The 15,185-nt window shown below is 25.8% G+C and overlaps 1 protein-coding gene across 1 annotated transcript; it reads right to left on the bottom strand.

Annotated features, from left to right (window-relative positions):
* Positions 1 to 564: 564 nt before the first annotated feature.
* Positions 565 to 4,409, bottom strand: LOC101514835 (probable glutathione S-transferase). The gene is made up of 2 exons (XM_004488649.4): positions 3,992 to 4,409; positions 565 to 1,089 (listed from the first exon to the last, which is right to left on the bottom strand). The coding sequence occupies exons 1-2, from the start codon at positions 4,310 to 4,312 to the stop codon at positions 745 to 747; spliced, it is 666 nt and encodes a 221-aa protein (XP_004488706.1). The 5' UTR covers positions 4,313 to 4,409; the 3' UTR covers positions 565 to 744.
* Positions 4,410 to 15,185: the final 10,776 nt, after the last annotated feature.

The following is a 15,185-nucleotide window of genomic DNA, read 5'->3' on the forward strand; positions in this document are numbered from 1 at the left end:
TTTTAGATGCACGAGAACCTTGAACAATATTTAGTATCATAGACCATTTGAAAATAACTCAACATGTGTATTTTGTCTCTTCAATAATCCAAAATACACCAAGAACCACATCCCCAACATCATTTGGTGCAAATTTGCTTTTATCATGTAAGAACTGAGACATGCTTGGATGTCTTGAGCATGAAAAAAAAAAAAATCTAATTTTGGCTATATCTTTTGTGATTGACATTAAATTTTTCTTCCAACACAGTAAAAAGAAAAAAAGAATTTTTCGAATCAACAAAGAAAATGAAAGAAGAGAAAAGAGAAAAAAAAAGTTTTATGATTATCAAATTTTAAAATGGATACTATGAGTTTGATAATGTGTTAAAAGATTGAGTCTAGCAAACAAAGAAATAATTGAGAGAAAAATTGAATTATTTAAAATTAATTTTATGAGAAAAATTGATTAAAATGGATATGTGATACAATATATTGCATATAATGATTATAACCAAGTTAACAAATTTTAACTAAATTGCAGTCAATACTAATTAACTTATAAGGAAAAAAAAGTTACGAAAGTCAACAAAATATAAGAACATATATATTTATAAGAACATATGAACTTATAACAAATTTTATTTAGCTTCAATCAACTCCTAACAATATTTAATAGTTTGAAAACCTAATGTCGATTTATAATAAAGGTGAAAGATAGTCAACAAAATATAAGAACATGCAATCAATCTCCATGACTACAACCTACTCAATGCCATAAATCTTTCTGTAGTCCACAATGAAGTCATAGATCTTATCTTGGTCTGGAAGAGATTTGGAAACACTCTCAATTTTCATGCATCTTTTGGCCCAAGCAATGAACTTAGGACACTCATTCTCTGTATTGAAGTTGCCAAATGTCTCATAGGCTTTAAACCGACTGTAGAATGGGATGAGTGATATATCCACTAAACCAATTTTGTCTCCTCCAAAGTAAGATTTTTCTCCAAGTTGTTGCTCCAATAATTTGAGAGTATTTATGAATTCTTTCTTTGCAACTTCTTGTTCTTCTCCTTTTTTGCTATAAATGTCTCTTCCAATTGGATATAGCTGTTTCATATTGACAATTTACACAATCAATCAAAATTGTAAAAGATAAACTCAAGAATTGATAACAATTATTTACTCCATTACTAAATTGTAAATTATTTTCTCCATTACTAAATTGTAACTCCTACGATTATTTCTTTATTTTATATATTGATTTTGTACGAATGAGTTAGATTTAAAAAATTAATATAGTATTAAAAGATATATATCCGATCAATTATTATTTATGTCTAAACACTAAACTTAATAATGTCTTGAAAAAATTAAAGTCTCACAAACTAAGCATTAGAGAATATATTAGAAAAAAAAAATACAAATCCCACATTTAGAGGGGTGATGATATCAAGTTGGGGGATGGAATGCTGATGCAACAGTATGAGTATCTTATCAGCATGAAATTCCTATAATTAGTGACATCTTTTTTTCTCAAGGGCATTTATTTCTTTTGATGTTATGTCAATGTCTTTGAGTGAATAGATAAATTTATTTTTAATATAATAAAATTTTATTAGTAAATTTGTCTTCGAATATATGTTATCATGATGTGACATCAACATAAATAAGTTATATATTCAATTACAATGTCATATCAAAATATTTAATAACAAAGATTTACATATGAACTATTTTTATTTATATTTTACAATTTCAAAGATGAATTTACTATTTTACAAAATTCAAAGATTAATTTGATCGACAATTATAATTTCAATGATTAATTTACATATTGACTCGAATGTGTGGTTTGGATGTTTTCCTGTACTAGTTATACTTATTGTATGCTTTGGTGATTCTTAGCACTAAAAAGATTTTGTAATGTTTTCAATTCTTACTAAATATTGTGGCTGGTCTTTTTTTTTTTTGAGTTAATTTCAGTTTTGATCCCCCTATTTTAGCTGAATTACGAAAATAGTTCCTCCATTTTATTTGTCTCAGTTTTGGTCTTCAAACAGAATTTTGGTCTAAAATTTGATGAAGCGTTATTATTTTTAAGCCATACCACACTATATATGATAATAGATTTCAAGTACAATTGTTGTACCATAAGATCTTGAGCAGTGGCGGAACTTTACCGAAAACCTTGGGGTGGCCGACGTAAAAATATATTATATAAAATAAATATATAAATTAAATATATAAATAATATTATATAGTAAAAATTTAAGTCGTAATAAACACAAAATGAAATATTAAATAATTTAAAAATTTTAGACATAAAATCAAACACCTTATGTGCGACAAAAAAACTCAAACACTTCATGTAGACATAAAATCAAACACCTTATGTGCGACAAAAAAACTCAAAACACTTCATATAGACATCAAATCAAACACCTTATGGACGTAAAATCAAACACCTTATGTGCGACAAAAAAACTCAAACACTTCATATAGACATAAAATCAAGTGCGACAAAAAAACTCAAAACACTTCATATAGACATAAAATCAAACGCCTTATGTGCGACAAAAAAAACTCAAACACTTTATATTGACATAAAATCAAACACCTTGTGTGCAACACAAAAACTCTAAAAAAAAATCAGCACTAACTCTAGAAATCAAAATTCCAAACTCCAAATCAAAGCTTCAAACTCAACACTAACAATGTAATATTTAGCTTCAAACTCAGCGAACAAAGCAGTCAGGCAGAGGCGATCTGGAGAGTTGCAGCGAACAGGCCCGAGAGCGACGAACGGGCGGAACGGCCACGGAGGCAGTCAGGTAGAGGCGGTCGCCGCAGGCCCGCAGCGAGCAGAGGCGGTCGCGCGTTTGTAACTTGTAAGCAAGAGGGAGGGAATCAGAGAAGAGAACAGAGAAGGAGAGAGGTTGGATGGAAGAGAGAAGAAGAAAGAGAAAACCCAATTAGATTTAAGTATACTTGTAATTCTTTAGTTTTAATATGGGCATTTTAGTCATTTTACTTATAATTTTTTTTTCTTGGGGTGGCCGCGGCCCCTGTCCTTGAGAAGCTCCGCCCCTGATTTTGAGGCATAATATGACTTAGATAAATACAAAAAAATAAAATTTTATCAAATTTTGAACCAAAATTTTGTTTGAGAATTAAAATAGGAGAAAAATAAAATGACTACTTTTACGATTCAGTTATAATAAGATAATCAAAACTACAATTAAATCTTTTTTTTAAATGTACTGTATAATTAATACTATATAGTACTCTCAATTAGATATATATATCATTTTATATCTATGATAACGATAAAACATCAATACTATAATAATGGTAATATATAAAATATAAGTGTGTTCTAATTTATCTTTTTTTTATAAATTTCCTCAGAGTACTACGAGATACTCTGATAGTCACGAGATGACACATCCCGAAAATATCAAGAAATGAGGGAGGATTGATATTTTTGTGACAGTTAGCAATTTTCTTTTATTTAATATGTGCATTTACCTTTTATACTCACATCCTTCTAATTTTCAAAATATATTTACTAAGAATATAGCACTAAATTTCTTTTTCCGTTACACTTATAATTTTATATGTCATTTATAAAAAAAAACATTAAAATATATATTTCAGTTGTGCCATTAAGAATATAATATATTTTTTTAAATTATAAATAATAGATGTATAATCGTAACTCTACAAATTAAAGTGAAAACTCTAATTTGATCATTTAGTAAATAACAAGAATATATTTAAATGCAACAAAAAAAATTGATGTAGTTTTTCTAAAAAATATAGAAAATGTGAATATTTTTTCAAAATTAAAAGACTACAGATGTGTTATTTAAAGAGAACTCAGAATAACTGAATCCAAAAGAATATACTGTTGGTCTAATATTCTTGAAAAATTGTGGCCGGTTATTGGACATATAAAAAAATGACATGAATAAAAATTGAAGCACAAGAAGGGGAACGTAATACATACCTTGTCAACATAATCAGCCCAAAATCTAGCTTGTGATCTTAAATAAGGATCAGAAGGCAACAAAGGAGATTTATGATTCCAAACTTCATCAATATACTGAACAGCAATCAGAGATTCACAAATGGATTTTCCATTGTGAATGAGAACCGGTATTTTCTTTTGAACCGGGTTGATTTGTAGCAAGAAAGTGCTCTTGCTCAACGACGACAAGGGTTCCTCTTTGTATTCATAGTTGATACCCTTTTCAGCAAGGGCTATCCTCACCCTCATTCCAAAAGGACTTGGCCAAAAGTCTAGTAGAATAACCTCATCATCATTCATGGCTACGCTTCGATGATAACAATGAAAAATCGAAATAAATTAATTATAATCAAGTGTCTTATATATGCTAAGTGGAGTACTGTTTGAATCTTCGACTTTTTTTAGTGGACGCTGACAACCTTACATTTGCAATATTCTAGGTTGGATCTATATTATTATATACTAGTGTGTTCCACGTGCTTATTAGAAATTATATTCTTTAAATCAATAATTAATATTTTTGCTATATAAAATCGTTGTGTATAATTTAGTGATTTTTTTTTATATTCATAGTTTAGATTGGATGTATTATTCTAAATTCGAATTTGATATTTCGTTTGTGTGAGTTTTATCATCTCTTTTTAAAATTAATTTATTTTTTTATCTGTTAAAATATAAATTATAATAGAAGAGATTAAAAATAAAAATAAAACAAACTTAAATACACTTTTTTCAAAAAAGTAAATTTTAAATAAAATTTTATTAAATTATTTTGTTCAAATTTAACTTTTAATATACTCATTTCAAAATTCAGATTTTTATCCTCTATTTTATATTTTATATAATTTTTTATTATCAACTGTCTCATGTATAACTTAAAGCTAAAGTATCAATAGTGACTTGAAAAATAAGACCATATCAACGTATTCACTAAATAAGTTTTTTTTTAATTAATTAATATTATTTATTATCTTAAATACTATTATAGAGATAGATAATATTATTTTTAATATATTAAATTTAAATACGTATTCATCTCTTCTAAACAATATGTTATTTTGGTCATTTAATACAAATTAACATAAATATTTCATTGATAATGTTAAACAACATATAATTTGAGATTTTTTTTTTTTACAAAATGACTTTTAAGACAGAAGGAGTAATACTTAAAACAAAAATTAGGTAACATAAGCCTTATCTAGTGAAAGAAAAAAAATACAAGAAAGACTTCATTAATTAAATAGATTTTCTAATCCTTAGACGACTATTATATAACACAACTCCTTTTTGCATATTTTTTTTATTTGTCTTACAAATCACCTCAGTAAAAGACTTTTCATTGGTAGTTAGATTTTGATGATTTTGAACAATATTCTTCTCTAACATTACATCATTTCAAGAACGTACAATACAAATTTCTGAATATTGATGTTCATCTTTTTGTTGTTTTGTATTATCTGGATGAAATTTAACTTCAAGAGTTTCCAAATAGAGTGAATATTGTGGTACAACTTCACCTCAGAAATGAAATGTATAAATCCAATGCTTCATCAAAATTTCTATTAATTCTTTCATGATTGGAGAGAGGAAATTACTAAATAACAATGTTGCCCCTTAATTCAATGTTAGGGGATGTGATCAACAAAAAGAGAATTAACAACAAGATAAGTACTAAAATCATTACTTTGTTTGTTTGTATCCACAATTTCATCATTGACTTGAATATCAATACTTTTAGGGACCTACTTCTTGACCAACTTTTTTTTCAACTGAAACAAATTCCACGTATTGAGTTATTCTATGACAATAGAGTATTTTCAACATTTATATATAGAGCACTCTACAACCTTATAAGATTCACACAAAGCAATGGAAGTTTTTTATAATTAATGTAAACAAAAAAATGCATACCATTCACATTCGACAAGAATTAGATTTTTTTAGCTCTTGTAGCATGTCCAAATCAACCACACCTCGAGCAAAATTATCTTGACAATTTTTAGTTTGTTGTTTCATCAAGAGATAAATGAGTGACATACTTAAAGTAATTGTGAACATGATATTTGACCTTCAATATTTCTGAGGCAGGTTGTAGATACATTTCCAACATTGCCTATTTGTATTTCTTACCAAATTCAATTTGAAATATTTCATGTAGGAGACAATGCGAAGAAGACATAGTTTCATATTTCAAGTTCCAACTATTCAAACACTTTGCAAATCATCTTAGAAAAGCAAATGAAAACTCATATAATCCTTTTCTGAAGGGAACAACTTGTCATAGGTCAATCGATTTTCATATTTGTGACAATTTTTTTACGTAAAATCGACAATGCAATTAGTGCATCACCTTTAAACATAGTGACACTACTATGAAGGTTGTTTTTCTTGCATACCTCCAAACGAGTTGATACATGATTTTGATAATTGACTCAAGAGAATGTTGCAAAAAACATGAGAGCTTTTGATTGGTATTATTATGATCCTTATAGACACGAGTAATGAAAACGGACCATGGGAATGGTGAATGTCGCATAACAACCATTGACACTACAAATACGCAACAACAAGCAATCAATTAGAACAGAGCCCTCTCTATCGAGCGTTGCAACCTTAGTCATTCGACCTCAACTTTGAGGTAATTCTATGGTCATAATATTAGAATTATTATCTTAATTTATAGCGAAAAAATTAACAATTCAAATTTTGTTCTTGAAAATTACATTACTACCTAAAATTTTGAATTAATAGAAAGGTTCACTTATAACTACTTTTTAAAGAGACTTGTCACAATAAAAGTTAAGTATATCTTGCTAAAAAAGATCCATTTATCAACTATTAAAATATAATTGTTTATTAATTTATAATAAAAAAAATTAACAATTCAAATTTTACTCTTAAAAATTATTCTATTAACTTAAAAATTAAATTAATAGAAGGCTCACTTAAAAGTATTACTTAAACGGATTTATAAAACAAAAAATTATTATATATTGCTAAACAATGTTCATTTGTCATTTATAAGATTGAACTATCATGGATAAGATAAATTTTCGTTGTAAAAATTTCAAAATAGTTATCTTATACAGAACAATTTATCATTTATGAAATTGAACTATTATACACGAGATAAATTTTCACTAATAAAAATTTCAAAATAATTATCATAAATAGGATAAAATATCACCGATGAGATTGAATTATCATAGACGAGTCAAGTTGTTACTGATAAAAAATTTAAATTAATTGTCATACATGTGACAAAATTATCACATATGAGATTGAATTATTATACATGAGACAAATTTGTAAATGATAAAAATGTCAAAATAACAATCATACTCATTACAAGTTGTCACTTATGAGATTAACTATCCTTTAATTATCACGAATTAAAATTTTTTAAAATAATCATCATACAAAGAACAAATTTTCACTATTAAAAATTTCAAAATAACTAGTATGCACGAGACAATTTGTAAATGCATTGGCATCAAGATTTCATAATTGGTGATTTACCAAATTCATAAACACTTTTGTATACACCTAAAAATAAATAACTTGTTAGCTGGGAACAATAAGAAGTCGAATTTTAGATAGTCGAATTCCTCTTAGTCGAGGGAGGATCGAATGTGCAGGAAGAAGCTGGATATAAATGAGTCAAGTCTTTGTCAAATTTTCAAGAGTCCAGAAAGGTCACAAAGGCTCGATATTAGTTAAAGACTAGTATCGTTCATCTTCCACGTTTTTATCCCCACCAATGATTGACAGAGAGCCACAGTTCCAGAGAAGATCATGCACGTGAGTAAGACAACATATTTTCATCCAAAACCTTAAAATAATGGATATATGAGTCCTCACCTCTTTTATATGACTCAATATTCACTTTTTCAACAAATATGAGACTCTTATTGACACTTGATATAACAACAATGATGTATTTTATTTTATTTTATTTTTGTGAATGTGATTAGTGTTAAAAGAGTAATAAAAATTAGATGGGTGCATGACTAAATTAACCCTTAAAAATTAACATGATCTATTGTGTCGGATCTCTTATAATTTTCTTTATATTTATTTTCGTAAAAAATGATTTATGAAGGCAACTATTGGTTTTATTTTTAACAAAAAATAAACTCATTGCATTTTATTAATTATTAGTTTAACAAGACAACGTGGAATGGAATTAAAAATTTTGTGACTAGCAAACAAGAGATAACCGTACTAAAGTATGAGTCACTCAATTAACTTGTCTCTTAATACAACTAACCACAAAGTTATTATTTTGTTGGATGATTTCTTGAAAGCTTCTAAATATAGGTTTTTTATAGGTTAACTTCGAATAATTGTAGTTAATTTATCTATCATCTAATAAAAATTAGTCACATAGTGAATTTGTATGTGGGGTAAACATTAGTTTGTGGATATCACTAGCAAATTTATTTAGGTAGCAATTTTTTATTAGTTATTAGTTATTGAGTAAATTATCCATAATTTTTCAGAAGCAACTTATACCTCACAATCAGTATCAATGACAACACTAAGAACATTGAGTTGGCTTAACTATTACCCAAACCACCATTGTACATACATCTGTCACTGTATGTTCAACGACAAAAGAAGGGATTGGAATTGTCTATCGTAGGATAATCACATAGTTCACGCTCTAATTAAAAAATGCCTGTTAATTTGAGTGTGTACAATTCCAATCATGGTGGAATAACAGGGGGTGGTGCACAATAGTAATATGGGGGAGGTGCGACTAAAAAGCCCAATTAAGATTTGATCTGAAAAAATAAAGAGAAACAAGGGAGGGTGTGGCCCATTAACAAGTGGTGCGAGATATATGTATTAATTTATATTTTGCAAAAGCAATCATATTTGATGTAATAGGTTTTCACTCAAAAACTTAATCTCATATATCAATTGAGTTATCACATAAATATATGTTTGTCAAACCATCAAAATTCAATCTCAACATGCATGTATTTAAAAAAATGGAACCGTGAATCAAATAAAATTAAAAGATTAAAACTGCAATTAAATTTAAATATTTTATAAATATTAAAATAATAAATATCTATTATTTCAAATATACACAAACACCAATAAATAAAAACACTAGCAAACTTATCAATATAAGTACACAAAATAAAGAGTAAATTATTAAAAAGAATTGAACATTTTTTGAATCTCATAATTCAAAGAGTCTGAATTAAGTATATATCTATATAATATAAAGCAAGTCTTACGTGAGCACAATCTCAGATTAAAATGTTTGAACACATACACAAATAAATACAAAAGAGAAATAATTTAATCATATAATTTAATATTATTTTATGTATGTACTCAAATTCAAACGTTGTATCCTTAAAAATATTTCTCATATAATATATGATTTACAACAGATTTGATCAGTACTCCGCGTCTAGCCAAGAAATGTTGCATGAGTTTGTTATTGTACATTCCTACTAACGGGTAACAATTGATATAAATTTCTTATAACAAGACAAAATAATAGCTCAATTATTTCTTATGAAAAGACCGAAGAATTGGAGCGCGCATGCTGCAACCATAGATTGACGCTAACAACGCCATTTGCAAGGTACCACTCTTATTAAATGTAGCACTCGCAACCATACAATTGATTTTTACTTTTTTTTGGTAACAATGCAACTAATGTTTTTTCATTTCTTTATTAAAAAATATTTATTTATTTAAATCGATATAAATTACATTGATCAACAATACAATATAAAGATGTTAAAAACTAAAATGATGAATATGTGAACAAACTCACAAAATCCAATTTAATAGCATCAAACGGTAAAATGCTAATAAATGTTATAAAATTGATGTGTTCCAAATATTTATTTATCTGGAACTGCAATATTGAATATATCAAAGTTATTGATTGAATTTGTATTTGATCGAAACTGATATGTCAATCTGAAATCAAACGAACATTGCAATAAAACAAGAAACCAAAACAACACTACAACGAAGTAGAAAATCAAAACAATATTGCACTCAGATAAAACTAGGTAAAAAAGTTTAAATATGTTTGAAAATCATTTATTTAGATGAAAGATAATGAGAAAAACAATTTAGAGTGGTGATTTCTAACCAAATATTGATCATAAATCACCCACATAGATCAAAAAAAAGAGAAATTGAACAAAATAGAAGATGGGACGACTGGTAGGTTTGAAAGACTTTTGCTAAGTTTACCGATGAACTTTTTAACCATGCAATTGACATTGTGGGAGAAAATTTTGTACTTTGTATTCGTTCATTCTTTTTTTCTTCTTATAAATAAATGATCTCCAAATATATTTAATTAATCTTTTGTATTATTTTTTGATTTTATCTTCTTTTTGTAATCTCCACATATATGTATTTATATAGTATTTAGTAATTTTATAAAATTCAACCATCAAAATTCAATCTCAATATGCTTGTATAAAAAAAATGGAATCGTGAATCAAATAAAATTGAAAGACTAAAAGTGCAATTAAACTTAATTGTAATTTTTAAATTTTTGTCTTAAGTCTTATAAATTATCCACACGACTCTAGGCATCGTCATGGTGAAAAGTTAAAGTTCTCATAGCTTAATCATTACAAGATTCTACAACGCAACTAATAAACCAATTAAATTAGCGATATAAAGTTTAAGAGGGCAAATGTGATTCTTTTCTAAGTTCATCACTAAATTTACTGACGAAGTTGGATTAAGAGAAAGATTTATTTATTTTTTGTCACTAATTTTACTTCTCTTTTATTATTTAAAAATATATAGTAAATTCTATCATAATTAACTGATACTGAGGTCTCGGATAATAATATCGATTTTCGTCAGCTGAATTATAATTTAAAAACATTTTACTTCTTTTATTAGTGAATAGATACTTTAAATTCACCAAATTATTTAACAAAGAAAGAAGTTTGAATGAATTTATATATCTTATCAAAAGGATTGTTTTAAGCGCCGAAGGTGAAACAAGTATTTAAAGTTTGAAGAAATTGATTCTACAGAATGATTAATCATTGTGGTACATTAACTGATACGAGTTGATTTATGTCGTGAAGATGTAATTTATCTCTTTTTTGTATAAACCTTCTAATTTAAAAAAAAAAAGATTGCCATAGTAATCTAGAATTCATCAAAAGTTAAAAAGAAAATGACAAATATTTATTTCAAATCTCAATCATATATGAAACTAAGGTACTTGTAATTGATTAGACGTGAATGGAATCTTACAAATTATACACAGGAAGTTACTATTTGGTTACACAAAAAGTTATCTAAATATAACTAGATCTGGTTATCTAATTATGCACACAACAAAATGGAATGAGACAGGGCATGTGAAACAATATTTCAGTAACACCGTGTTGATGAGGTTAAAGCTTCAAACCACACTCTAATGGTCCCTCCACATATGCCAATAATCTAATGTCATAAGAACCTACTTTATGTAATCAATACCAATCTTTTTGATAAAAACAGTTGGTACTAGTTCATTTCGACCACAAAGATATAAACAACAGTCCTTTGTACGGCATATATAATAATAGCCTTAATAGTGATGTTTTTTTATTATAATCTTTCACAGGTAGCATATCAAAATCAGCTAATAGACAAATCCACCCTATTTTCATTTTTCAAAAGAAAATAAGTAAAAAACACACACACAATTACTCTTTAATTTAAACTCAAAATATTGAATTCAGCTTAATAATATATTTAAATTTAACAAATTAATAAATATATCTTTAAAATTATAGAGAGTTTCATATTCAAATTCACTCTTACTTTATAATATATGAATCATGAAATGATTCTTATAACTTTTTCAAATTTACAATTTTAACTCTATGTTTAAAATTTTGCAAATTGATCTCTATATTTTTTTTTGCAAATTAGTCTTTTAAATTTTATAAATTGGTCTCTAAAAAATTGCAAAATAATCCATTACTTTTCCAAAATTTCAACTTTGTCCCAAATTTAATTTTCATTTTGACTTCAAACTTTTGAAATTTATAAAATAGCTCAACTGAAGAATTAAAAGAATAATTCTTTTATCGAAACAACAACAAAATTTAATTGTTTAGAATTCTAATTTTTCTATAATTTCTAATTACACCGTCCAAGCATACTCATAGAGATTGTAACGAAGCACAGTAATTTAATTAGTTACTTTTTAATATTAATATCAAATTAATATAATTTCACTGAAGATAAATTTGTAGATGAAGTGAAATTATTTCATAGATAAAATTTGTGTGCCATTTTAATTATACATAAACTAATTATTAAAAAGTTAATCGATGAAAGACCAAAATAACATAGTCAAATTAATTTCTGTTATATTTCAAAGTATGATCAACGGAAAAGAATAAAATATTAAATTAATATGTTACAATATATTCTAACAATAAAAGTTTATGTAACAATTCCAAAACTCTATTAACCGATTCACAAAATTCAAAATCTAATTTATTAAATACTTACAAACTCAAGAATCTATTTTACTATTCATTCATTTCTAGCTTCAAGAAAATTCCAATGGACGTCCAAGCTCAAATAGCTTTCACGTTCCTCTCAATTTCCAAGCGCATAAACATATACCCTCATTTAAAAAAGAAAAAAAAAAATATATATATATATATATATATATATATATATATATATGTATATATGCTTTCAATAAAATAAAATTAAAACTATTTAAAATATTGTTTGAGATAATATATTACCAAACAATATTTTAATAATATTAATTTTAATATGTTACAATATATTCTAACAATAAAAGTTTATGTAACAATTCCAAAACTCTATTAACCGATTCACAAAATTCAAAATCTAATTTATTAAATACTTACAAACTCAAGAATCTATTTTACTATTCATTCATTTCTAGCTTCAAGAAAATTCCAATGGACGTCCAAGCTCAAATAGCTTTCACGTTCCTCTCAATTTCCAAGCGCATAAACATATACCCTCATTTAAAAAAGAAAAAAAAAAATATATATATATATATATATATATATATATATATATATGTATATATGCTTTCAATAAAATAAAATTAAAACTATTTAAAATATTGTTTGAGATAATATATTACCAAACAATATTTTAATAATATTAATTTAAAAAACTTTTCTCAAACTATACAATAATAACTATATAGATTATATTATTAGTATACATTCCAAAATACAACTAATTAATATTTTGGAATAGCTAATTAATTTGGATTCAGCCTAAAACTTCTCTGATACATTCCCATTCTTTAAATAGAAGTTAATATCGTTCAAATAATTAAAAAGATGTTTACATATAATTTCAAGTCGTTGTATGAAAAAATTATACAAATTTTTCAACATTTTTATTAAAAAAAAAACAAACTCATATGTGCTATATTTTTCAAATATTTTATTATTAAATAAGTCAATTTATTGATGACAAATAATTTTCTTCAGCCATAATCTTAAATCTCAATTTCATTCTAAATTTTTTAAGCACTAAAAATAGTTAGCAAATTTAATTTCTCTATGATTTACCAATCAAATCTTTTTAATAGTTCTGTTTCTAAATTTGTTTGAGTTTCGATTACATATACAGTATTCATATTTATACTAAAAAAAACATATTTGTGACAATGGCGTAATAATAACACCTTGCATATTATCTCTTTAAATTTAAATTTTAGTTTTTTATTATAAAATATATCACTTATAAACACTTTATGTTTATATTTAAATTTTTTTTTCTCATAGTTGTATTAGAGTGTTGTGATATTTACTTCAGAAATTTAATTTGAAAAGTGAAGTGGTATTGAGAGTTATGAGATGTTTGAGGAAAATTTATGTGTTATTTTATATAAAATTACTTTTTGGCGGTCATTAGACATCAACGACGTAGTTTTTCTTTGATTTTGAAGTATACCTATTATATATTTTGTTTGATTGCGTTTTTATTTTATTTTTGAATGTATCTTTTTTAATAATGTATAAAAGCTTTATTTCAATTCAAAGAAATAAAATTCCTAGTATACTTTGTGGTTGTATCATTGTTCGATCTTTCACATTCAAAAAGAAATGTGTCACCTAATGAAAAAGTACTCTTTTAAAAAAACTCTCTAGAAAATATTTGATACTTAAGTAGTGTACATTTCTTATATGTATATAATTGAAATATCAAGTTTCATTGTGAAGTTTGACACAGAATTTGATGAAATAATCAATTTTGATTTGTGAAAAATTCAGGTCAATGATATATTAATACAATCATAATTACACAATGTATTGATTAGTGCATGAACATTGATTTAAGATGTTCTGAAAATAATGTCGATGGTTTTCAAAATGGAGAAAATCTTCACATCGTAAAAGAAAATTTATATCATAAAAATTCATTTTAAAAGATTTGATATTTAAGTGGTCATTTATTTTTCACCTATCATTTATAAAAACCTTCTTAGTATTACAACTTTAATAGCCATATTCAATTGTGAAATTTAACATACATTAATAATAATAATAATAATAATAATAATAATAATAATAATAATAATAATAATAATAATAATAATAATAATAATAATAATAATAATAATAATAAATATAGAGTTCTGGACGGTGGGCCCGGCGTTGTGATTTGTAACCGACCATTGAAAACTACAAGTTATAAAGTACAGCTTATATATGATAAGTCTAATCACTGATAACATCTCACACGGTACGCCACACCCTTTTTTTCAACTTCGTTAAATACACTCTCAACTTTCAAGCATTTAGAAACGAACACACACTTATAACTATCACTTGTGTTATTTTGTTTTATGATACAAACATATAAATGAAAATATATATTTCGCACCATACATTTAGAGAAAATGCACCGTATACTAATTATTTGAAATAATTTTTATTACAAATTAAAGTGGCATTAAAAACTTGCACCATTCCAAAATATAAATATAAACATATTCTTGCATCTAAACAAACTAAAAAACGACACTAAATTATTGCATCATTACAAAACATAAATTTCACCAAAATGTCGAACTATTACAAAGTAATATTGCACTAAAATGTCATTACAAAACATAGATAAAATAATTACAAGATAAAAACCCTTCTTTCTCAAAGCC

The sequence above is a fragment of the Cicer arietinum genome, chromosome 1 (assembly GCF_000331145.2).
Source record: "Cicer arietinum cultivar CDC Frontier isolate Library 1 chromosome 1, Cicar.CDCFrontier_v2.0, whole genome shotgun sequence".
NCBI lineage: Eukaryota > Viridiplantae > Streptophyta > Magnoliopsida > Fabales > Fabaceae > Cicer > Cicer arietinum.

Bases quoted from the DNA above. Each gene is read 5' to 3' on its own strand.
- LOC101514835 (XM_004488649.4), bottom strand. From the start codon at position 4,312: ATGAATGATGATGAGGTTATTCTACTAGACTTTTGGCCAAGTCCTTTT. The intron at 1,090-3,991 runs GTATGTATTACG...AATATGAAACAG, and splicing joins GGGCTGATTATGTTGACAAG to CTATATCCAATTGGAAGAGA.